Source organism: Anabrus simplex, chromosome 12, assembly GCF_040414725.1.
Source record: "Anabrus simplex isolate iqAnaSimp1 chromosome 12, ASM4041472v1, whole genome shotgun sequence".
NCBI classification, from domain to species: domain Eukaryota; kingdom Metazoa; phylum Arthropoda; class Insecta; order Orthoptera; family Tettigoniidae; genus Anabrus; species Anabrus simplex.
Genome location: NC_090276.1, coordinates 89,169,436 through 89,193,771, shown reverse-complemented (window position 1 = coordinate 89,193,771; position 24,336 = coordinate 89,169,436). Strand labels below are relative to the sequence as shown.

The 24,336-nt window shown below is 38.7% G+C and overlaps 1 protein-coding gene across 3 annotated transcripts in view; it reads left to right on the top strand.

Moving 5' to 3' along the window:
- Positions 1-21,567, top strand: part of jing (AE binding protein 2 jing) — a 342,693-nt gene extending 321,126 nt beyond the window's left edge. For all 3 annotated transcript variants that reach the window (XM_067156359.2, XM_067156360.2, XM_068229898.1), the window contains exons 6-7: positions 5,033-5,100; positions 8,284-21,567. In XM_067156359.2, coding sequence (XP_067012460.2) covers positions 5,033-5,100; positions 8,284-8,446 — 231 coding nt within the window. In that variant the 3' untranslated portion in view covers positions 8,447-21,567. The remainder of the gene's footprint in view (positions 1-5,032; positions 5,101-8,283) is intronic.
- Positions 21,568-24,336: the final 2,769 nt, after the last annotated feature.

The window sequence follows — 24,336 nt, the reverse complement described above, 5'->3', positions numbered from 1 at the left end:
GCCCTTTCATAATTTACGCATCCCAATATTTTTGGGTCCAAAGTGCACAAAAAGAAATGTTCACGTATATGACACGCCCACTTCTTCGAACATTCATCACGCAGCTCTGGACGCATTTCGAAATAAAGATCTCAGGTAGCAGCAAAATCGGGCATTCCAAAAACTTGGCAACGTGCTTATTATCAGCTGGTAGGAAATACCACTGCACTAGTTCAGTGATGAATCAGCGCAGAAGTGACTAGAGACGCGCTATTTCAGTCTGGTACAAACGTATTTTGTGAGTGTTTCGGGAACGGGAAATGCATCTTCTCTGATCTCAAAATTGTTTGTTAGTCGATAGTGAGCAAGAATTCAAGTAATACTGCATCATAAACTTGCGGTGATCAGTTACGCCGAAACATGTGGGCATAGGGTAGCGAGCCGCAAGTATTCAGTGTCTGAATGCAGCGTACACTACCGTGGTAACAGAGAAGTGCACTACTAGCAACCAACAAATCTTGCAAAGCATTTTGCGGACCAAAAGGGCGGCAAGTTTCCGAAAGTAGAGAAGGATCTGCTTAAATATATGATTTTGTTACGCAACGTTGAATACGCCATTTTTCACAAAATGCTGTATTTTAAAGGATGAGAAATAGCTGTTGTACATGGAATCAGCATTTGGGATTTGAAGGTTAGCCGAGGCGGGGTGATTACTTTTATGAAGAGAAATGGACTTTCTCTTCGATGAAGAACCATTTTATGCCAAAAAATGACTAATGATTTCAACCAAGAAGTAATTGATTTTTATCACTTTGTCATAGAGAAGCGTAAAGCAACTCCTAAATAGGAGCCGTAGGTCAGACACCATTCCGTTCCCATATGCTACAAAGTCGAACAATCGATAAGAAGGGGACATCGAGTGTTATCATATGCACTACCGGAAGCAGAAAACAACGATGTACTGCAGTGCTTGCTGTATGTAACCTTACGTTGTTCTAAAACGAAAAACAATGCCTGAAGTAAAATTTCCGCAGTGGATCCACGTTCGTATCCAAGAAAAAGGGTGGATGGACACGTCACTCGTATAAGATTGGATACAAACGGTTTGGGGAAATCTATCAGGATCCTTCCTTCGATTCCCAACCCTTCTTGAGCTGGACGTTTTTTTTGCCGGTATTTCATTATTATGCACTTACATGAATTGTATTTTTATGACTTCATGTTTATTTCACTTCAGGGTGTATTGCCACCTCGTAGCGGGAAGAATATTTTCCAGTGTTGATACTGTATCCAACTTACCTGATGTGCCCTACTTCACTTTTCAGAAAAAAACCTCACGTCAAAATTTTGCACCAAATGACGATAACCGAAGATGAGTTGAACCAGTTGTGTGTATATTATATTTGATGTACCTTTTAAATGTAAATGAATCATCAATAATTTTTAAATATCTGAATTCCTTGAATAATTTACGTATCTGAAGTTTTGTGGGTAACAGTCATGTGTAAGAGAGGGGTACATTTGACTGCTTACATTTCCGCCGTGTTGTTGGACTCTGCCTACGTGCTGTGTGTCACGTGCTTGGGATAGTGAACGGTTAGGGGAAGGCATAAAAGGGCTTTAGTAAGTGGGCAGGGAGCGGATGTGCGTGCAAGGTCATTCAGAACTCAGTTGATGCATTTGTGTTCTCCGATAATTTATTTAGCTTGTCTGTCCAATTACATTTTTGATTAATGTTAATAAATATGTTCTCTAAATAATTAAGTAGATTACCTTTGTTGAGAAAACGAAGGACCTGTAAGTCTTGAGTTATAGATGTGAAAGAATGACTGAAATCAGACATATGAGAACTCATACCAAAGAACCTGTTATATTTTTTACATTAACACGTTCATTGTAATGAATATGAAAATTGCAGGCAGTTTGTCCCACATAGTTGCTGGGCCGCGGTGTAGGGGTAGCATGCCTGCCTGTTACTCGGAGGTCCCAGGTTCAGTTTCCGGCCAGGTCAGCGATTTTTACCTGGATCTGAGGGCTGGTTCGAGGTCCACTCAGCCTTTGTGATTACAATTTAGGAGATATCTGACAGTGAGATGGCGGCCCTGGTCAAGGAAGCCACGAATAACGCCCGAGAGGATTCGTTGTTTTGACCCCATTACAACTCGTAATCTGCAGGCCTTCGGGCCTGGTAATCCGTGGCCCTTCGGGGCTATTGCACCATGGTGGTTTTTTTTTTTTTTTTCCCCATATAGCTGCTTTGGCATTGGTTGAATTTTAACGTTTATATAATACTCTTGATCTTAAGAATTTATTATTATTATTATTATTATTATTATTATTATTATTATTATTATTATTATTATTATTATTATTATTATTATTCACTATATGGTGGAGTATTGGCATTGGTTGAATTTTAACGTTTATATAATACTCTTGATCTTAAGAATTTATTATTATTATTATTATTATTATTATTATTATTATTATTATTATTATTATTCACTATATGGTGGAGTATTGTTGCTTTGTCACAATGCAAGACTTGTCTCCGTAGGTAACAATGAATTGTTTTTGTGGCAGTAATTAGATCATCTCCCCCACTCCCCATAGCCCTGACCTTGCGCCTAGTGATCATCATCTCTTCCTTCACCTGAAAAGGTTCCTTGCCGGCAAGCGTTTACACGTGGCTCTCATCACAGCCGGCAGATTTATCTCACGATATGACAAATGTTTGAACAAACATCGATACGTAGCTGAATTTGTTTACAGTTGGATGAAATATAAAGTGTCCAAAATATTCAGTAGTTCATATTTTCTTTCAAAATGGCCCTTGCTTAAAAAAGAAGCCCATGTCTTTATATATTATATTTTGGTTTTGAAAAATCAAATGTTGAAGGTTGTAACATGTACCAATCTTCTTAAGACATTCCCATAGTTCATATGCATAACTTTTCTTGCTGAAGGAGTGTGATAGCCGAGATAGCCCAGAGTTTCCATTACATCGTATTTAGTTCAAGTTGTATGTAGTGCAAGTCTGCAAGTTGGGAGATAGAGGGAGATACAGGGCGAAGTAACTGGGTTGGAGTACAGTGTTTTACTCGATTACAAATTATTGTTATTATTATTTTTTAAATTTTATTTTTACACATGGGGCTGGAATGATACCAAAGTTTGAGAGGAAAGCTATATTACTTCATTTAGTGTGGATTCTGTTTTTAGCAAGTGGCTATCATCACCTTAATACTTTTGATTCGAAAGGATTGCTTCCTGACAAAGTTTGCATTTCAAACTTATGTTCTCATTAATTTGAGTTGCAAATCACTTAGACACTGCCAAAATCGGTGTTTAAAAGGCATTGTTTAAACATTGTCGAGGACACTGTTTAACCTCAAATTTTAAGAGTGAATCAAAATCAGAGATTATGAAGCATAAAAAAATCATTTATCATCATATTGGCATGATTCTGGGCAAAAACGTTAGTTTGACAGCCTCCTGTAGGTCGTCTACTGCCAAATCACAGCAATTAATTTGAAATGTACGGGAAGGTACAGCTTTTAACCCCTGTCAAGCCGATTACATTTTGGTTGTGAGTGTAATTGATTTTTGTCATTTTAATTTTATTATTAACAAACACAAACACTCTGAAAATACACGTAGTTAAGCAAAAATAAGCCTTTCATACCTAATTTCATCAGAATAGATTGCAGTTATCCATTTATTCTGAAGAAATATATACTCACCTGCCTGTTATCATGCAAAAGTGGCACAAGGCACACAGTACGATAGTACAATACTTCTAATTTCTTCATCCTGGAGATTTTCTACCCTTAATCGTCTGCAGATAGATTTTACTTTCTCTCTCCTAGGCCTAAAGATAGTTCACTACAGATCAGATAGTGGAATGTATCATAAAAAATTCCCCCGTATAAACGCACATTCCTAACAGATTTCTTGAATTAAAAGTTGGTTGAGATATAGGCAATTGTTGTTCTGGTGTCCCTACGCTCCCATGTGAAGCGGTGAATAGTCTTATGCTTGAAGAATGTATTTGTATTCGCTAATCCCATACTACCAAAGAAGTCCAGCAAATGCTTCCCATTCCTATTAGTTTCCATATCTTTCCCACATTTATCAATCACCCTTTCGTATCCTTCAGTTCTATTTCCAACTCTTGCATTGAAATCACCCATTAGCACTATCCTGTCTTTGCAATTGACCCTGACAATGTCATTCAGTGCTTCATAAAACTTGTCAACTTCATCCTCATCTGCACCCTAACATGGTGAATACACTGAGACAATTCTAGTCCTAATTCCTTCTAACTGCCAATTCTACTCATGTCGTTCACTCATTTATGTACCTAACAGAAAGTGCGTTGCGCGCAGTAGTATTCTTGACGAACAGTCCTACCCACACTCTGCTCTTGTCTTTTAACACCCATCAAATACACTTTATAATCTCTTATCTCTTCCTCGTTATCTCCTCCTACCCGAATATCATTAACTATACCACATCCAGATGCATCCTCTTTGCCAACTCAGCCAGTTCTGCTTTCCTTTTTCCAAAAACCTTATTGATATTGATAGCTTTCCATCGAGTTCCACTTAGTTTGCCAAATTGTTTCCAAGAAGTCCCTCGCCTGTCAAATGGGAGTGGGAATCCATTACTCCCTGTAGGTTCAATGCTTGCTTAAAACGTTCTGAGCGTGCTTGGTGAAAAATTCTGTGAAGCAGGATTCTGACCTTATTGACACATAGTCCAAGTGTGGAGCACTCCTCTACTGGTTAGGGATCACCGGTGGGTTGTTTAGTACAAGGAGGGCCGTAACTCGGAATATGTATCCCGACTCTCAGGTTTACGAACTAGGACATGACTACAGTAACCCACACCACCAACCAGTACATCTACCTGGCCTGTAAAGCTCGCTCGGTTACAGAGTATCTCTTATGATAAACTAAAGAAATCACTCTTAATGGATCATTGAATGTTTTATTGGTTATAAATAAATTTTGATCATACACCTGTATAACAGATAGTTGGCTTTTTCCAGGTGATGGCCAGGAGGGTGGAGACAGACGGCAAGACCAGTGTGCTGTTAAGGTGGTTTCCGGAGGACATGTGAGTATTGTGCCTCCGTCAGAGGTATTTGTTTGAATAATTTCCACAGTATTCTTAGAATAAAGTTAACCTGACAGGAAAACTTAGGGACAGAAAGGCACAATATTGTAGTAGCGAGCAATCGCTCTTTGAAAATCCAAAAATCTACGATTTTCATCCTTTCACCTTAGAATTTTGATCATTTTATGTCGGTATCAATATGATTCAACATACAATGTTTCACGTTTCTATCAGCAACAGTTTTTGAGATATTAAAAGATTTAACAACATTTTTAAAAATCTTTCAATGATTTATAAAATGCTCCTCAGGCCAAACGGCTCAACAGGTTTGGCTAAAAAGAAATTCTCAGTTTTAAAATACTGACATGAAAGAAGTGGTGTGTGTGTTTCGAAAAGTTTTAATTACACACACACAAAAAAAATTTCACATAGGCAAAACTCAATTTTTATATTTTATGATGATCATGATGAGAAAACAGCCAATTGCTCCTGAACTATTACATATAGTGTAAAATTTGTACATCAGGTTTGTTATTCTGTTATATCTGAAACTATCCTTGGAGTTTCAGGTAGATTGGTTGAAAATTGTGGCACGAGGAGCATTTTGAATCTTGAAAAGTGCTGGAAAAAATTTCTGAGAAAAATGAGATCGAAATTTTGGGATGAACAATAGTCCAGTACCTCAATCTAGTTGACTTAAAACTCCTCAGCACCGTATATTAGACTCTCTATTGCCTTCTTCCTGGTCTCAGTCACAGTTTTTGAGAGTTTTAGTTTCCTTCGAGCTGTTTTGAATCCTTGTCGTCCAGACACTCCACTGTGGTCAAGTCTATGACTGTCCCTCATTACACTAATTTTCTGTCCTGAGCTGCTAACTTAACACTCCTAACACTTGCTTCACAACCCATGTTGAATTCAGCAATTGCTGATGTTACAGCAGTCTCCTGTTTTGACACACACACTTCCAGATCAGATGTAAGATTTTTCAGGCGTTTGCTCTATTAACCAGCATTTCATCTTAGGTCTGACACTAGACTCATCACTGACGTTGGAGTGTATGCAGGTGAACTTATCAGAAGCCCATTATAAGAGGCACAGTCTGATAACTGCATACGGGAGATAAATCTCCACAATGGAATTATTGCCCGCCTAGCAATTCCTAATGGAATGGGCACTTATCCCAAATTGCACTATGCAATTATTCATTGGCATTCTGTGTTTTACCTACTGTGCAGTGTCCTAAAACCTCATTTGAAGCAAGTCTTTGATACACAGATATTATTTTACATACTATCTGTGGAGATGGCATACTCTTCATGTTGCTACTGTCATGTTTAGGTGAATTATGAAAAACAAAACAAAATATATTATTTATGAGAATAGTGACAATGTCAGGCAACGTCCATTATTTTCACCAAATTTCACCGATACGTTGCTTTAACCCTTTGACCGCCAGCCTCATACGTGGTGTCCATGTCCTATACCGCCAAGGCCTAATGAGCACTTTTTACCTTGCAGTAAATTATTCGTAATAACTTTTGTTCAATTCATGTAAATTGGATGGGCATTTTTTTGTTTCGAAGGTAATGCTTCGGACATTTTATTTATGTAGATTAATGCACCTTTATTTTTAAAACTTTTATTTTATGAAGTGATAATTCAAATAAATATTTCCTTTCTTTGAAAAAAAATTATTTCATGATCAAAAACCGGTAAGAAAAAATATTTTTACTATCAAAAGCTGCATTATTTTAGAGAGGTGGTGTTTCCTATGCTATATATAAAATGATACAGCCTTATGTACAATATTACAGTTACAATATTATTATTATTATTATTATTACCGGGCGAGTTGGCCGTGCTCGTAGAGGCGCGCGGCTGTGAGCTTGCGTCCGGGAGATAGTAGGTTCGAATCCCACTATCGGCAGCCCTGAAGATGGTTTTCCGTGGTTTCCCATTTTCACACCAGGCAAATGCTGGGGCTGTACCTTAATTAAGGCCACGGCCGCTTCCTTCCAACTCCTAGGACTTTCCTATCCCATCGTCGCCATAAGACCTATCTGTGTCAGTGCGACGTAAATCCCCTAGCAAAAAAAAAAAATATTATTATTATTATTATTATTATTATTATTACATTAACGTGAAATTTTCTAATCTCACATTACATGCAAATGCTGCAGTTCCTGGTTTGTTTTAAGTAAAAAATTTCTACTAATGTATATTTCACATAGACGTAACGCTCAAAAATTCACTTTTTGCCTTAAAAATATGGTATAAGAAATTATTTACTAATATTTACACATGTTTATAACGTGCTCTACCAAATGTGCTTAGGGAGGTTCTTACACTGTCTACAAATGTATCTGGTCTTTATTCCATTTACCACCTTGACTAGTACTACTCTTTCTGAATACGGAGCAGTTACGTTCCTTTTTTTTTTTCTTCGGTAAAATAGTAAGGGGGTCGTTACCCGCCCGCAGGAGCTGAATTGCCGCTTGGCCACCAAGCCACTCGGCAGCAAGTTCCTCAACTAAACTTGTTGTATATAGTCTTGTTGAATCCAAAACTAGTCCAAAACATGTATTACATATTATTAAAACGAATAAATAACTTGGAAAGTACTTTTTCCGGAACGTTCGATCAATCGGACGTTGGCGTTTTTAGACTGAACCTCGAACGTCCGATGAATCGGACGTTGGCAGTCAAAGGGTTAACCTAGAATTTGTACCTGGAACAAAAAAATTTGAAGTATTAGTACAGTCATTGTTAATATTGTTTAAGGCCATATGATAATATTTGAAGTAGAGCAAACACTCACATGTAAAGTGATTACTTGGATTTTCTGGGTAGGATAAATTAATTGTGGATTTGGAATACAGACATAGTTTTCAATCCTACACCACAATCTTCAAAATGGTTTTCTATGACTTCTCATTTTAATTAAAGATAAATTCTGAGGTGGAGAATAGATCAAAGAAAGCACAGGCAAGCACAGCAAGTCAGATGAATACACAATAGGCAGCAGAAAGTGAAAATGGAGCAACCTAGCTTTTTGTCTTTGATGTTTTCCCGTACTGTTGGTTTTTTTTCTATAAAATACCCAAATAGTAGCACAAGATGTTAGCTGCAGTTTTTATCAACGAATAGTGTTATAATTGTTGTTTATTTGTGTCTTTGCCACAGATTGAGCGATGAGTGGCTGCCCGAGTCGGAAGTTTGCTCTTCCCGGAATGTGGCCATCTCCCAGCTGCCCGTGGAATCCATCGACCCGCTTCACCAAGTGCTGTTCGGCACCTCGACGAGTCTTCGAATACGCCGGCCTCGGAAACCTGGGAAACCCGCGTGATAAGCTTCGGACTTGAGTCGACGTGTTTGATCCATTCTACAAGCACGGGTTTATAAAGAAAAGTTTGAAGGTCTCACAGGCACAAGGTTGATTTGATTTCCTTGCACAAAAAGAAACAAATTCTGGACCGTATTTTCCTCAATGCCTCGTACACCAGCTGGCAGAGTCGATGAGTACCTTTTTTCTAAAACATTGTGGAGAGTTTACTCTTCTATATTTTCTATATGCTACCTTGTCCATCCTACGGGTACATTGGGACCTGCACTAACTTTTCCACGTAAGCTCTTGTTTGAGTGCAGAAGGTGTGCACCGGTTCATCACTGGTTTCTTGACAAAGGATTTGTAGCTGACTGTGATGGCAATAGTCCTGCTATTGTTTGTTTTACTCAGAATGGAATTTTTTCTTGTATTTCTTCTCTTTCTTTTGTCTTTAAGTTGCGGTACCAGTGGTAACTGAGAGCAGCCTCTTTAGTGATGCCGACCTGCACACACTGTGGCTTCACACGGAACATGCTGGCCAACTGCTTCACTCAGAGTCGAGTATGATTGACTCTCCCCACTAAAATTCCTCCACTGCCATATGCATCCTGGTTGGAGTAGCATGAACTTCTTTTTTTCAACACTGTGGGTTGAGGTGACTGTGTGATGTGCAATATCATATCGACAATTTGCCCATCTTATTTTGTGTAATGGGAAGAGAAAAAAAAAGTGCTAGAAGACAAACTTGATTGAATTGCTGTCAACTTTGAGCAAATTTCCTTGCTCCAGTCTGAAATGCCAATGAAAACTTGCGCAAACAAAGTGGGACAAGACTATCAGATTTTAGAATGACACATGAATGCTTTTTCAGTCGGAAAAATACCAATTTACTCACGTAACTCCCATTGTCACAGCTTACATGAGCATTCCCTCCTTCAAGACACCTACTCGTCCAAGTGTTTGCTGTAGGTTTTACAAACTTCTCATTGAAGTAAATACTTGAATCTTTACATGTATTTTCTATATATATTGAAATTTTGCTCAAAAATCTTGCTAAAATGTCAAGAGCAGTTTATGAAGCTTGTTGCTGGTAATTTTCTCTTCATGCTCCAATGATCACTTTCCGTTGGCAATGAGAAAGTTTTCAGAAAATTTTGTTTCCAGTTATTTTTATTTTTTTAACTTACCTATAATACTCAAGTCTGAGAATTTAAGTTAGGCATGACTTTTCACCACCACTACCACCACCACCACCACCACCACCACCATCATATGTTCCCTTGTGCAACTACATGCGGATTTGGGGGAAATATGGATTCTGTCCATTTGAATGTATCTTTCCACCTCTCAATAGAGGATGGTTGCCCAGTTGTACTTCCTCTAAAAACAATCGCCACCTCGACCATTTTCCATTTCTCATCGTCCATCATAGTGTTCTGTTATTAACCACCTCCAGAGATAAAATCACAGTTGATATCAGGGTTTAATCTAGAAAACAAAAAGAAGTCACAAGAAGGTACAAATAAAAATTATATTTGTGCAAACGTTTGAAAGCTTGTGCCCCATACCAAATCACTATTCAGAAAGATGAAATTAATGAGATGTGCAAAACAAAAATGATGTAATTTGCTTTTTGGAATTTTATTACTTTCAGAGTTACCCGATGATTATATGAAGCTGTTCTTTTTCTGTTGTTTTTTTTTTGCTCGTAGTGAAGTATTACTTTTGCACTGCTACTTTGATAAGGATTTGCACTTTTTTATTAGTTAATCCTGCCTTTGCTGGCACTTACAGTGCACTGGTATGAGCTAGAACAAATTTGTTATTTCCATCGACCTGTCTCAGTCTCGTCCTCGGCTTTGACGATATGAGTTAGGAGCGATGCCAGAAACCCTGTTCATTATGCAGCCAGCCCTGTTACGAGTGCTGTGAAGATGTCACTCGTATGGTCAGTTAGTGTGTGCATTTCAGTGGGTTTGGCGGACTGATATGTAATGGTGTCATCTGGGCCAGTGAGGAAAGCAATGGGAAACTACATCCCTCCTAATTTGCCTTGTACGCCTCTTCAGTTGTGTCTAGGCCATCTGTGAGCTGCTGAGGATCCAACTAGCCTTTGTGTGGGGTACTCAACACACAGTACGTACAGTATGTAATTGGCTCGATATTCCCAAACTTTTACTTCAAGTTTATTTTTGATGTTCATTTTGCATATGACGCTGTTGATGGGAATTTGTCTGTCTGTCAGATGGGGATGTTAAGCCTTTAGCAGACCCCTTGGTGCTATTTGACAAGAGTAGGCTATGTGCCGGCACCATGATTCACACTCTCCCTACTATCATACATCATGTCATTATCTCTTCTGATAAGGTTGACACCAGGAAGGGCATCCGGTCGTAAGAATTTGCTATGCTCACAGATACCCGACCCCGTAGCATACCTGCCAAGTATTCCGGTTTTTCCGTAAAATGTACGGATTTTGAGTGTGTTTTATGGTTGTACGGATGAACAATGTTGTTGTACGGATTTTGAATATCCGCGTTTGGTTTTGCTTTCTGCAGTCAAATCGGATTTGTTTAACTTTTGATGATAGTTGGTAATACGAGATGCAGTGTTTGAAATTTGACTGATAAATGTATCGATAATCACATTTTCGATTATCACTGTGATTTTGTCACCTGTTCGGCCTAAACTGCTACTTCATTCACTGAGATGTTCCCAAACAAGTAGCAGACTGTGATTTTGAAGAAAAGAAATCCATGAAAAGTAGCAGGCTGTGAATTTATTTATAACAACTTTAGTAACTGCGTTGTGCTTCATAGCAGCTGTGAAAGACTTTGTGTGTGGGTGTAACATTCTGAAACTCGTGGAATTGTGTGACGAATTTGTAAGCGATTTAGTATCTTTAGTGGTGTTCGTAATGAGTTCAACTAAGAAAGGATATTATCCGTCCTTTAGGGAAGCATATTCTGCTAAATTTCCTTGTTTTATACGATCATGGAAAGTGTTCCCAGTGTTAAGTGGAAACAGATGAGCACTCATCAAGATATAACTTTGTGCACGTATTTAATTTCAGGGGTGATCATAACATATATTTGACTTGTATTAGTGTTGTTTATAATCTCCCCCCTTGCCGTCCTTTCTCATTATGTCTCAAGACTTTGCGACGCATGCGCGTGTTGTTAAAAAATTTCAACTTTACGATCTTCTGGATTTCTCTCTTTGAAAGTGTGCAGGTATGCTGTAGAAAAACGGGCAAGGGTAACTTCACAACATTAGTACTCAGTTCCCAATTTTTGTCTGATTAAAAACTCCTCTAATAACCATTTGTCCATTTTATCAGCACTTGACTGGTTATTAGCGTGATAAAGTGATTTGGTTGGTAGCAAGGCATTAATATTGCTCCTCAACTCCTCTTCTTACAATTCCGTAGAGTGTCCAGACTCCAGGCACTAAAAAAGTAGCAACAGAACACAATGCAGGGTTGGTTGCTTGATCTTGACTGATGCCCCTAAACTCCGAGGAATTAGTGTTTTTAACACTGATGGAGGATTAAGTGCAATGTGGTAGATGTTGTAGCAAACTGTGACAAATGAGACTGTTACTTAAACCCTGGTTGATATATGTGCAAATTTTCTTCCTGCTTTAAAACAGCATTGAACCAAGACAAAACACGGGCAACATTGCCAGCAAAGTTGCGTGAGTAAACATGATATGAGGCAGTGAAGGTGCCTGAGGGAAGAGATCGTCTAACTTTACCCAGGATGATGAAAACAATATTCTCAGGGCACAACAATCTTTTCTTGTGGTATGTGCTACAATACAGTGGGGATTGTCTCGCTCTGAGTGAAGAAGGTCACCCGTGTACTCGGCTCCGTAGGTTACAGGTACATGTTATCTCAGGGTAATTGGCATTTCTTCTGAAAGCATAATTGTAATAAAATTGAGTAAAGTACAATTGTTTTTAAATTTTGTAAGTGTGTGAACAAGGTCGTACAGTATGTGCCGGTCGGCGAGCAATGATCTCGAAATAAAAGAAAAAGCCATTTCTTTAAGTTTTTGTCGAGGGGGAGAGTGCCAGCCCTACAGAAACTCATACCAAAGTTGATGGTGTCACAGACTTGGTCTCCCCAAAGATAAAGAAAGGATGTCGTGTACATAGTGGGCGAGTTGTAGATTGTAGACTTAGATTTCTGTAGTGGCTCTCGTGTGGAGTGCAAAATGTTGAGTGTGAATAAGTAGAAAGAAGAGACCAATTCTGACAAGCGGAGAAGGAAAGACGTGTGTTTTTCCCCCTGCCCTCCTATGCCCTCAATTTTTTTCTTTTCAAGAAATATAAACAACCAGCTTAACTTTCACACTGCCAAAATGTGAATGCATTGTACATAGTGAAGTAAGGAATTGTGTACATATTCAGCTTGTGGGGGAAACTGAGGTTTCTCACTTCATATTAATACTTTATTTATGTAAAGTAAGAGAGTAGAAAATTTGGAAAGTCTAAAAAAATATTTGTAGATGACTTTGTTTATTTTCTTTTAAATAGTGCCACTTTTAAAAATAAACAAATATTGTATGTGTGTTGAAATAATCTGTGAGCCAAAAGAATGAAGAACATAAACATTAATTTATATTTAGAAATGTTACAAGAAAATAGTAAAGATATAACTAAAAATGAGAAAATTGATCATAACTTATCACTGCCAAAAAGCTGCCACTGTTACTTACGGGGGTGTTGTAAAAGCAAGTCCACTGCCGTTTGTAATAGTTCTTGCTAGAAATAAAAGTACTGTGGATTGTTTTTGTTGTGTTTGTGTACGAGAGCCGTTGCGGGACCATGCCAAGGTCTCGTCTCGTGTCTCTCTCTTGTGTAGTTTGTCTTCACACATTCACTGGATTGCATTTCATCCTTCAGTTTTCTTGAGTGTGCCATAATTTATGTATATTTTCCCCCTTGATGTTCTGTTACAGCCATCTTCCTGGAGGACCCACTGCCAATGTGTTGTCGTGTTTGTGTTTGTTGTTCGGTGCTTTTTTAATGTTGTTACAAGTTTGCAATAATAAAGCTAGAGCATGTATGCAATAATTGTCACATTGTGTGGCTTTTCTTCTGCTCTTCAGATCTTTGTGCCTTTTCTAAATTTGTCTTGGACTAGTCTGTAAGTGTCATTAGCATCACGGGTCTTCCTTCTTTCCTCTGTAGCTTAAAGTCAAATGTTCCACAGAAAGCAATAAAACCTCAGCCTCTCTGAACACTGCGGTGGTTCCCTGATGTGGGATACTTCTTAGGGGAATACAACCAGCTGCCTCCAGGAAGATGGTACATTCAGGGTGGCCTGCCAACCAGAAATTTTAGAAGTACCCCATGCTTGGTACAAATCAAGATTGAAAATCAATAAGTATTTTGTTATCAAAAGGAATGTGCTGTTAAGCAAGCTATGCAAATAATAATAATGATGATACTTGTTGTTTAAAGGGGTCTTTGGCCCCGCTATGCAAATAAGAATGATAAAATTTGCATAAGTTTGTTGACAGACTGGAATTTTTCAGTGAAAAACTGATAAACACTGCCATTAAATTCATCACTATATCAGTAGATGGTTGTTTGAATTAACAAACTGAATAAATCTCCCTTCTTGAAAACCTTTCAAGTAACTTGTAACACTTTCTATGTTCAATCATAGTCCCCGCCATCATTCTTCAGGTTCAACAATGTTGATGTCTTGAGTGCAATATTGGACTCATCTTTTAGGTACTGGTACAGAAATTTTAAATCTTGAAATGTTGATGACCTCAGCTACCATTTTGCAGACATTTTTATTTGATGCCATGTAGGCATTTGATGGTCATTTTTACTCCACCATTTGGACAATCTGTGGCTGAGTTTTAATTAATTTTGTTAGGTAATTGCCAGAGATGCTTCATCAAAAATCTGCCTATCTCTGGTGGGTTTGACTCCAAGGTCTTGAAATCCACTGAGAGCTATCTTGAAGTGCTATCCTATTATTTTCTGTGTGCTTTTCTTATTGACAATCACGAATGGTACGCTTCACTTTCATTCTCCTGAGCAGTTACTTGAGGCCAGTTTAAACTGCTCATTCAGTAGCAGCTGGCCTGTCTCGTGTCTAGCTTTAATGAGTCTGTCAAAGCTAATTAGAAAATACCAACACTGTCACTGTGAATAATGGCCATCATCTTTCAGACTCTTCTGTCATATAGTGTTGACAACAATGGTGCTAATAAGTACAAGTACTCAGTACGAGAGATCCGTATGCTTATGCAATTTTATTGTGAATGACTTAGTGTGTTCTATAGTAAGCACATTAATTACGTTTCGGCCTGTTGTGGAACAAACCCTCTTTGCCAGCACTTTGATCTCATTCCAGTTCTGCTTGTTGGTCAGCTTCACTTTTTGGCAGTGTTTCACCAGGTTATTCTGCATCTCCCTCATCTTCTGTTTATTTCCTAGAGGTTCCATTTGAAGCTGCTTTGGTGATGTTTCCATCCTCTCTTCCCAGTACACGTTCTATATTTAACTTCTTTGGAATTTCATGTAGATTTCTTAACTCGCACAAATCTTTATTTAATATAGTTGTTCCCACCAAATTTGCATTGAAAATCTGTGACATCTGTTTACAAATACTGTAGTTTTTCTATTTTTCTTGTTCCCTTGCAGATTTAACATTTGTATTTAAACTTTGCCTTTCTAATTCTTTGTCTGATCCTCCTCCTTTAGATAAAATGCTGCCTGACATGGGAGTTCCATTATTTCTTCCATTCTTTCACTCTCCAGGAAAAGATTGATTTCACCCTCAATTCTGTTGTTTTATGTTTATTTATGTGCAGGCCAGAATTTTTATCTTATTCCTGTAATTTTGCACCTATATCTGAGAATCTGTGAACCATATCCTACACTCTTTGGTCTCTTCATTATTTCCCACTGGGTAGCTCTCCATTCTTCAAGTCCACACCTCATTCCGCTACAGACCGTCTCACTCATTTTATTTTGCGTATTCACTTCTTGAACTTCTAACAGCAAACTAAGCAGATGACATCAAGGGAGAGAGAGAGAGTTTTGTTCTGTTTGCTGGATGCCTCAAGCTGTTCATTTCAGTCCCAAAACATTTTTCACTACGACACAGTCAGTTGTGTGTAATTACTATTAAAAAGTAAGGTGAAAGAATTGCTAAGATAACTGTTTAGTAGTTCTCTTTTTCCACAAGTATAACATCAAATACTTTTTACATTCAGGTTCAAACTTCCACATTGTATTGCACTCCGTATGTTAACTCACTCAGACTGAGGTTTGGTTGGCCACCCTGAAGATTTCCCCACTCTGGCTCAAAAACACTCGTCAACACACTTGATCTCTCATGTTACATAGTGTTAAGGTCTCTTTTTTTATTTTATTTTATTTGCATTTGTGAACTTTTTGTGTATTGTGTTGGTAACACTGTGCTGGTTAGGTTTGTGCCACTTGTCATTCTGATTTATTTATTTTATCCTATTTATTTAATTTATTTGTTACGTATGAGGCTCGGAGATGTCCTGCTGTACTCAAACTGGGAGTGATCTTTTTTAAAACTATTTATTTGTAATATCGTAAACCTTTGTCAGTCTCCAGGCATACATTCCACAACTGATAAATGCGATGTGTTCATTGTCGGGTGGCCAGCCGCACCTACCCAGTGCAGTGCTCCAGATGTTGCTCATTAGGCTAGTCAGGACATGCGGCAGATGAGGATTGGAGCACGTAGCCACCAACTGGGTTCACTGCATCTTCTACAACCAGAGCTGCTGAGCTTGATTTGTTCATGTATTTCTCTACCTAAAAACATTGGAAACACATTTAAGCACAAAAGGACATTAGACAATTAGACACAAGATTTTTGTTCATAACCAGTAGTCAGAAAGCAGTAGCTACTCTAAAATACTTTGGTCGCTGCTAAGTTTTATTTCTCACAAATAAAATTGTGGAAGTTATAAAATGCTATTCACAGCATTGTCTTTCTGCACTGACGTACCCTCTATCTATTGCAGTGGTTGGGTCAAAATTAAGGTAGGATCCATTTATAGAAGTCCTTAGATCATACAGTATCTCCATCGTCAGCGAGCAGTCTGTTTTGACGGCTGAAGCCTCTCTCAAATGAACTATACCTCTTCTTTTTTTTTTTTCAAAAGATTAAAGCATTTTTAAGTACCTGAATGTAGATTTCATATATTGGAATAAGGCATCAGTTGTCATTTGTAAAGAGCTAATATTTTATAAATATTAACACTTGGTCATGGCGACCTGAAATATTGTGCTTTGATCTAGATATGCACGCAAACAGAGGTGGTTACATTGGCATACTACTACCTTATTAATGAAGAAATTGAGTACGTGTGTGCACGGTAGAGCACACATTACTTATAGGTTCTCAGCAGTTCTAGCCAGCACTGAATTTCAGTTTCTGGATCACATTTTTAGTAATAGGAGGATAGAAGAACACACACTACAGTACTGAGAGGTTCAGTTATGTGGAGTAAGGCTTGTAGCGTTGTATGGTCACCCGGTCGCCCATATTGCTCGACTTTCACCGGCTGTGTTCTAACTCGAGCAGAGAAAAGATTGCTCCTGGCCTACAGTTAAAGTGGTTTAAACTCTACACCAAAGGGATGGCCTAGCATTTTAAAAACTTATGTTATGGAAAATTTGAAGGGTTTTACTGCAATTGAAGTGAATAGGAGGGTGGAAGGTTGCTGTGCAGATAGAATATAAAGCTCAAAGTGAACCCAGTACGAGAACAAGCTGCAACATCCTCATTTAGCTCAATTTTTAAAAAGGCTTTGTATTTATTTTAAATGTTTTGGCTTTTTGTGTTGGAAATTAGTTTTGGTTCTAGAAGACTGTTTTAGGAGACTCTTACTAAAATGGGCTTTATTGTTTTGTTTCTTGACTGCTCTTGGTAAGTGATGTTAAAAGACAGACAGACAAACATGTATTGTAGTCCCACAGATGTTTTGTAAATAGACAAGTCTTATTCTTTCTTCAACAGTTTTAATTTGATTTGTTCCATGTAACATCAGCCAGAACCATGGATATGACTGTCGCTATTTTTGTCGTTCTGTGCACTGCAGACCGCGAGGGTTGTTTGGGATGATGGGTTTGGGGAAGGCAGGGTCTGCCTGCCTGGGATTTGAACCCACCGAGGGATGGGCGCGGGGTCGATACGGTCAGGAATAACTCCTGTTGCTACTCGTAGGTTTCCTCCGGCTGCGTCGACGTGTTTCGTTTGTGGAGTTTTGCGTTGTCCCTCCAAGTGCAGGTCTGTGTACATTTCCGTTTTCGTGTATACCTGTGCCTTTTTAGAAACAAAGAAATAAAGGAATGGAAACTTGAACGTGTGTGAATCGTAGCAAGCTTCTGACATATCCACTCTGGCCCATCATCTTGTCGAGTTAAAGGAAGAAAGGCATAAGACTGCTTGTGTGTGATAGTAAATTGTCTGGGCTTTCTGGTTTTCGACACCTATGATAATCATTTACTGTGTTGTATATTTGTAAAGTAATTAGATAACGTATGTGTGCCACATTCCAGCAATGAGCCACTAATTTATTCTGTATAGTGAGTTGTTTTCTCTTTGTGCAGGACTGTCAGTATTAGAGTATGTGTGCATCGCTTACTAACAAACACGTAAAGCTGCCTGCCCTATCTTCCACAGAATTATATCTGTAAGCTCTTTTGATTCCTAATTGGTGTGAACTAAATACTGTAGAGCTGAAAACTGGAAAGCCTGACATGTAAGTGTTGGCTTAAGATGGTTTCTTAATGGGAAGATTTTTTTTTTTTTTAAAGAAAAAGAGTATCTATAAAAGAATATTGTACTTTGGAATATTTATCCTACTTCTTAAGGCGAGTTGCACGGGATGATGTAGGTATCGCCTCGGCAGCCACTCAGCGCCATCTAAACCGATAACATTTTATCCACACTGTTTCAGGGCAGTCTGCAACAAATATATCTTCATCTGTTCAGTGGAATACGGCTTTTGATCGTCGTATGGATCATGTGTCTACGTTCAGCTTTATTGTGGGCAGCTTGTTTCAGTTCAGCGATCGTCATGCCAGTATCTTCTTTGACAAGATCTTTACCTTCCAGTTCGTATTTTGCCATCCACCATTCTGAGCTTGACCTGCTATCCCAGAGAACCATTTGATCTTAATCTGAATGTTTTAATCATTTTCACTTTCTATGCTTGTGTTGCAACATCTCCACCTGAACACAGTCTTGGAATGTTTTAGGTTAATCTTCAGCCTGTTCTCAATTTTTGTTTTAAAACTTTTCTTCCTGACATTGTGAACCCATCAGAACAGTATTCTGACTCTTTAAGTGCTGTCTACACCGTTTAATCATTAGTTTAGATAGAATCTGCACGTAGCCCATGACGTGGCTGACAGGCTGCACTTGCTGCTGTCATGGGTAAGGGAACTGATTTAACCAAGTTGCAAGAAGGGGTGATCATCGGCTTGGGCCGAGGGTCAGCATTTTGGAAACAGCAACGTTTGCGAACTGTTTACGTGCTTCTGCGGTGAAGGTGTATTGTGAATGGACGAATAGCACTATTGGGAAGAACCATTTGGAAACTGCAGAGCTCAATGCGCCATTGATGTCCAAGGTGAACGTCGACTATGACGGTGCATGAAGGTCAATTGACAGGCTGTAGTGGAACAGTTAGCCGTCCAAATAAACCAGTTGGCGTCCAGAAACGTTTCTACCGTAACAGTTCAGTGAACCCTTCTGCGAATGGGGCTCTGGAGTAGATGAAGGGTGACTGCATCCATGCTAAAACAGGTGCATCGACGAAAATGACTGGAATTTGCTCGGTGGTGTGGCAACTGTACCAATGCTTATTGGTGACAGGCATCCTTCTCCAACTAGTCACATTTACAGCTGCATAAAACAAATGCATGTTAGCGTGTCCGGCAAGAAATGTTGGAGAACCAACACCCTGAGGCCATTGGTGGAGGAACACAAGGCAGTGGGGGCAGTGTTATATCTAGGTCCCATCATCCATGTGGAAAGCACTCTTTGATCGATTTGGTTATGAATCCATCCTTGGCGATCTCGTCTGCCTGTACTTGTCTTTCCTTGGGAGGATGGGTTCTTCCGGCACGGTAATGCACCTTAACCACATGACTAAAAGTGTCTGCATGTGGCTGTAACTCCGCCATGCACGCTTCAAAAGTTGTGGACCGCACTGTAGATACTGGTGGAGAAGAAGGTAGACGACTGTGTACATCTACATTATAAACTGTTATGTTTTTCGTTGTTCAGTCCGCATCCTTATCCACAATCCTAGTTTAGTTCTGCACCTCTTACCATTAAATCTGTGTCTAATCATTACCACCTTATTCTCTTTCTACTTCTCTTACCCTTCAAGGCTGAGTCCATTTGGCTCACATGACCCCCACCATCGAAGCTGGTTGAGATGTACAGGCTTCATCCATCAAGTTTTATCTCCTCATTCCAAGTCCCTTGCTGTTTGCCTTCATTTCTGTTACTTCTAACTTACGCATAAGAAATGCTGAGTGAACCCAGCTTTCTCCACCATCCAGCTAAGTTGGCCCGAAAAGAGACCGATGTAAATAAAGATAGAAAATGAAAATAAAATCAAGATTGATACTTCTGTTACGAATGGGTTATGTAGAAAATGATGCTCACCTGTGGGTCAGAATGTTAGAAAGCGAAACATACATTTGGTGATGTTTTTGCCAGTAATATGGGGAGGCTGTACTATTATTGTTAATTAGATGGATCCTGTAATATTGTACGCTTGTTAAATTTCTCCAGTATATTCAATAATTTCTCATGGGAAAAACAAAATTCATGTGTTCTTATGTCTTATTAGCTATTGAATGATGTTTTCAAACTGGGAGCACTTCACCTGTCGGACAGCAGTATACTTGGGACTTTTTGAGGAAAGGAGCAGGTTCACAGAGTTATTTTGATTTCTTGGTGGATGGGTAAAGTCATCGGTCTCGTCTCTGAAGATTTAGTTGTCAGGTTTGTAAACTCGGAGAGAGGTTGAACAGGAAGCATATTTTATGTGATCCCTGACTTGTCCTTGAATACAACATAGCATTCAAGCTCTTAAGGCCTTTTCAGTCATGAACAGTGACCCTCTCATGGAACACTCGATGGAAGTAGGTTTGTGTATGCGGCTTAATCAGCTGTTTAGTCCAGTATGAGAGCCACGGTGCCTACAGATGTTTTCAAAAAAGGCCCGCTGATGGGAAATGAGTATTTTCATACCACTATAACTAGATTTCCTCCATTATAATATATAATTTGCACACTTCTTGGTTGATGTCTGCAACATTCTTCTAAAGTTTGCTTCGTCCTCGTGGAAGTGGACCTGCGCTTGTCGTCTGTCTTGTCCGACAAGTACACGCAACAATAATCACGGAGACAATAAACAGTACTTGATGAATAGGGAAGTTATCCATCTTCGACGAAACAGTTGTGAAGATAGAAGTGCCCTGCTGACTGGCCCGAGGCGATCCCTCGGCGAGTGAATGTGTTAGAGTACCAGGGAACAAAATCCACTTTCTGTTGTAAATCCACTAATTGTGTTCTTAGTAATTCATCGTGTTTTATTATTGTAATTATTATTATTACTCTTATTACTTAATTCCTGACCAATTTTATTGTGTAATAAGTGAACAAAGCTATTATTGCATAAAGAATAAAATAATCCATTTTAAGAAAATTTCTCGATGAAGAGCTTTTGATTTCGTGAATAAAATATTTTTTTAAAAAAGCAGAATTGTAAATGAAATATTTGTATGTACGTATGTTAACATTATTTGTTGTTCTGATCATTTTATATCCTAATTTTTGATGGTTTGGTTTTGTAGTTGACATAAGAAAAGCTACCTCAGTTGTTCTTGACCACCACAGTTCGTCTGGAAACCAGCATTTTATGTATACAAAAGTTTTAAGATGGTGGCATTACTTGTAGGTGATTTTAATGTTATTTTGTGTGTAAAAAGACTTCTCAATTTTTGTTTTAGTTTTTTCTTTTTGAGTGAGTGCTGTTAAAATATCACTGTGTGAATGTTTTCATCTGTTATTTAAAGAGATATTAAAAACTGTATTATAAACAGACTTTCAGCCTCTTCTCTTACGTCTCCTGTCTGTGGTTCACAAAACTTTTCCTGCTGGAAGTTCTGTAAATCCCATGCCCCGTCCCCCATACTGTTCTTTTTCAGAAATGCTTAATGTAGAATAAGTGAGAAAATTTCAAAATTGACAGTAGTACAGTAAATTTTGGGATGTGTGGCTGATGCAAGAACCAATATTGAAATACGCTAGACTCTCACTGATTTGGCCCCTAATAGCCCAGCCTCTAAATGTGACTTTAAATAATAAGAGATGAGGTTTTTTTGGCTGAGCAAAGGAATCTGTGAAGTAGATCAGATAATTAACTGATAAAGAAAAAATCAAATGTGTGCAGGAAAGTAAGGATAGTAATTAAGGTTTCTTACACTGCTCCTGCCGAAGTTGCTGGAGTTTAACCCTCTTGGAGCCAGGAGCTGATCTGGTTGGATGCTCACCATCAGCTGGAAAAGGCCAGAGCTCCGCCTCCACTCTACTACTGTAAAGTGCCAGGGCGGCTTTAGTGGAAATACACGTACTGCAAAATTTCCGTATATCTACTGGTGTATGGCAAATACTGGCAAGAAATTTTCTACATATCAACTACATAGAATAAAGAACTGATTTAGAGTGATATAAAGAATCAAAAATGTTTTACTGTTGATATTATAGTTGTCGATAACGTATATTTTTAGGAGAGAAAAACATTTTCGCACTTTCTCTCTCAATATCATCATCATCCTCATTTTCCCATTTCCAGCTGACACCAGGTAGGAGCAATTATGATTCCTCTCCACTTTATTCTGTTGTACCACCCTCCTTCTTCCAACACAATGTTCCAATGTTAAACCATTTCCATGACGTCGTTTGGTGGTAGCTTGTCCGTGCCTGACCGAGCCATCAGTACATCTAGCGGATTGCAAATTTTGACATCAGCTGTTGGTTGGGGTTTGCCTTTCTTGTTTCCAATAGTGCTTTGATGAGCTCCACATTCCCCCTGATTATCGCGAGTGTGAGCGGAGAGTTCCTGAGTTCCTGCGTTCCCCTTCTCCACCAGCATTTGTAACGTTGTCTAAATTAGCATCTGACCGCATGCATAGAGCATGCAACGTGTTCTTACCATTACACTTGCAATCACCATCATCTGTGAAATCAAAGGCTTTTTCATCTTCACTGTATTCCATCTCTCAATATCGACTTTGAAAAAATCATTTACGATACAAAAGTATATGTGTAACGTAATTTTTGATGATTTAGTTTTGTAGTTGACATAAGAAAAGCTACCTCAGTTGTTCTAAATATATAATTATATTTCTAAATATAATTATATAAAATTACTTTGAACGAGAAAAAAAAAAAGATTCAAACATATGTCACTATAGTAAAAACAGGACAATTTTACTCGCCGATAAAATTTACGTATATGTATTGATGTATGTCATTACTGACAAGAATTTTTCTACGCGCGGACTACATAGTATTAAAAGATTCTGAATTATTAAAAAATAATAGTTTATATTATAGTTTTCGTTTTCAGAAAAATCCTTTTCTAGTTTTCGGTTCCAGTATGTATTTCAAAAAATAACATTTTACAATACAACAGAATATACATAATTTAAAATCTATGGCACTAAAGCCCTGATGGAGGTGACGCATGGTCAATGACACGAGTGCTCTCGGTCATTAATCTTGGTTTTCTAGAGCGGGGTCGCCCTCAAATATCTCCTCAATTGCAATCACTTACGTTGAGTGGACCTCGAACCAACCGTCATGCCCAGGTAAAAATCCTTGACCTGGCCGGGAATAGAACCCATGACTTCCGGGTGAGAGGCAGACACGCTACACTTGGCCTGCGGGGAGACCGGCATTTACGTAATGACGGAGGACTATAAGGTTTAAGAGAGAGAAAGTGAAAAGTAAATTGAAGTTTGATATGGGTGGAAAATCAGGCGGTTGGGGCATGTTACGTCCAGGAAGTTCCAAGAAGGGTATAGGAGGTTGAGGAATGTTGTCGGATTTATTGGGAGAAATTTCCGTAAAATGTACACCAGAGATATTATCATCATTATCTTCGTCATCACTAGTTTCATCTACCACCATATTCGCAGTAGCTTTAGTGCCGTTAGAAACAAATAAACGTCTCTTCTTTAGCTGCGGTGATCCCAGGGGCGTGTCCAGTTTAATTTCATTGCCACGCTCTGAACTAAATTAACTATCGCTATCCAATCAATCATCCGCATGAACTTTGCATTGTTCGAAATACTGCATTTATTTAACGTCATCAATACATGCTGAAAAAATATCACGTGAACCACTTGCCATTTTGCTATCACAAATCCACTCACTGCAAGGAGCAATTTCTTACTGCCTGGTTAGCAGTATTTCTAAACACAGGAAACGACTTGTAAAACCTAGAAGACTCTCTTAGAACTGCCAAAGCAAGGTCAGGCACACAATGATATGTAGCCCCTTTACTACAGGTTGTCACGAAAGTATGCACGTCACTATAAGTTGCCACAAAATTATGTATATCACAGAATTTTAAGCCAGCCGATGTAATCGGCTCTGGCAACTTCCGACTGTTTTTTTTTTTTTTTTTTTTTGCAAGGGGCTTTATGTCGCACCGACACAGATAGGTCTTATGGCGACGATGGGATAGGAAAGGCCTAGGAGTTGGAAGGAAGCGGCCGTGGCCTTAATTAAGGTACAGCCCCAGCATTTGCCTGGTGACTGGGGGTTTTAAAGGCCGACCTGATCGGCTTTGGCAATTTAAAGGGC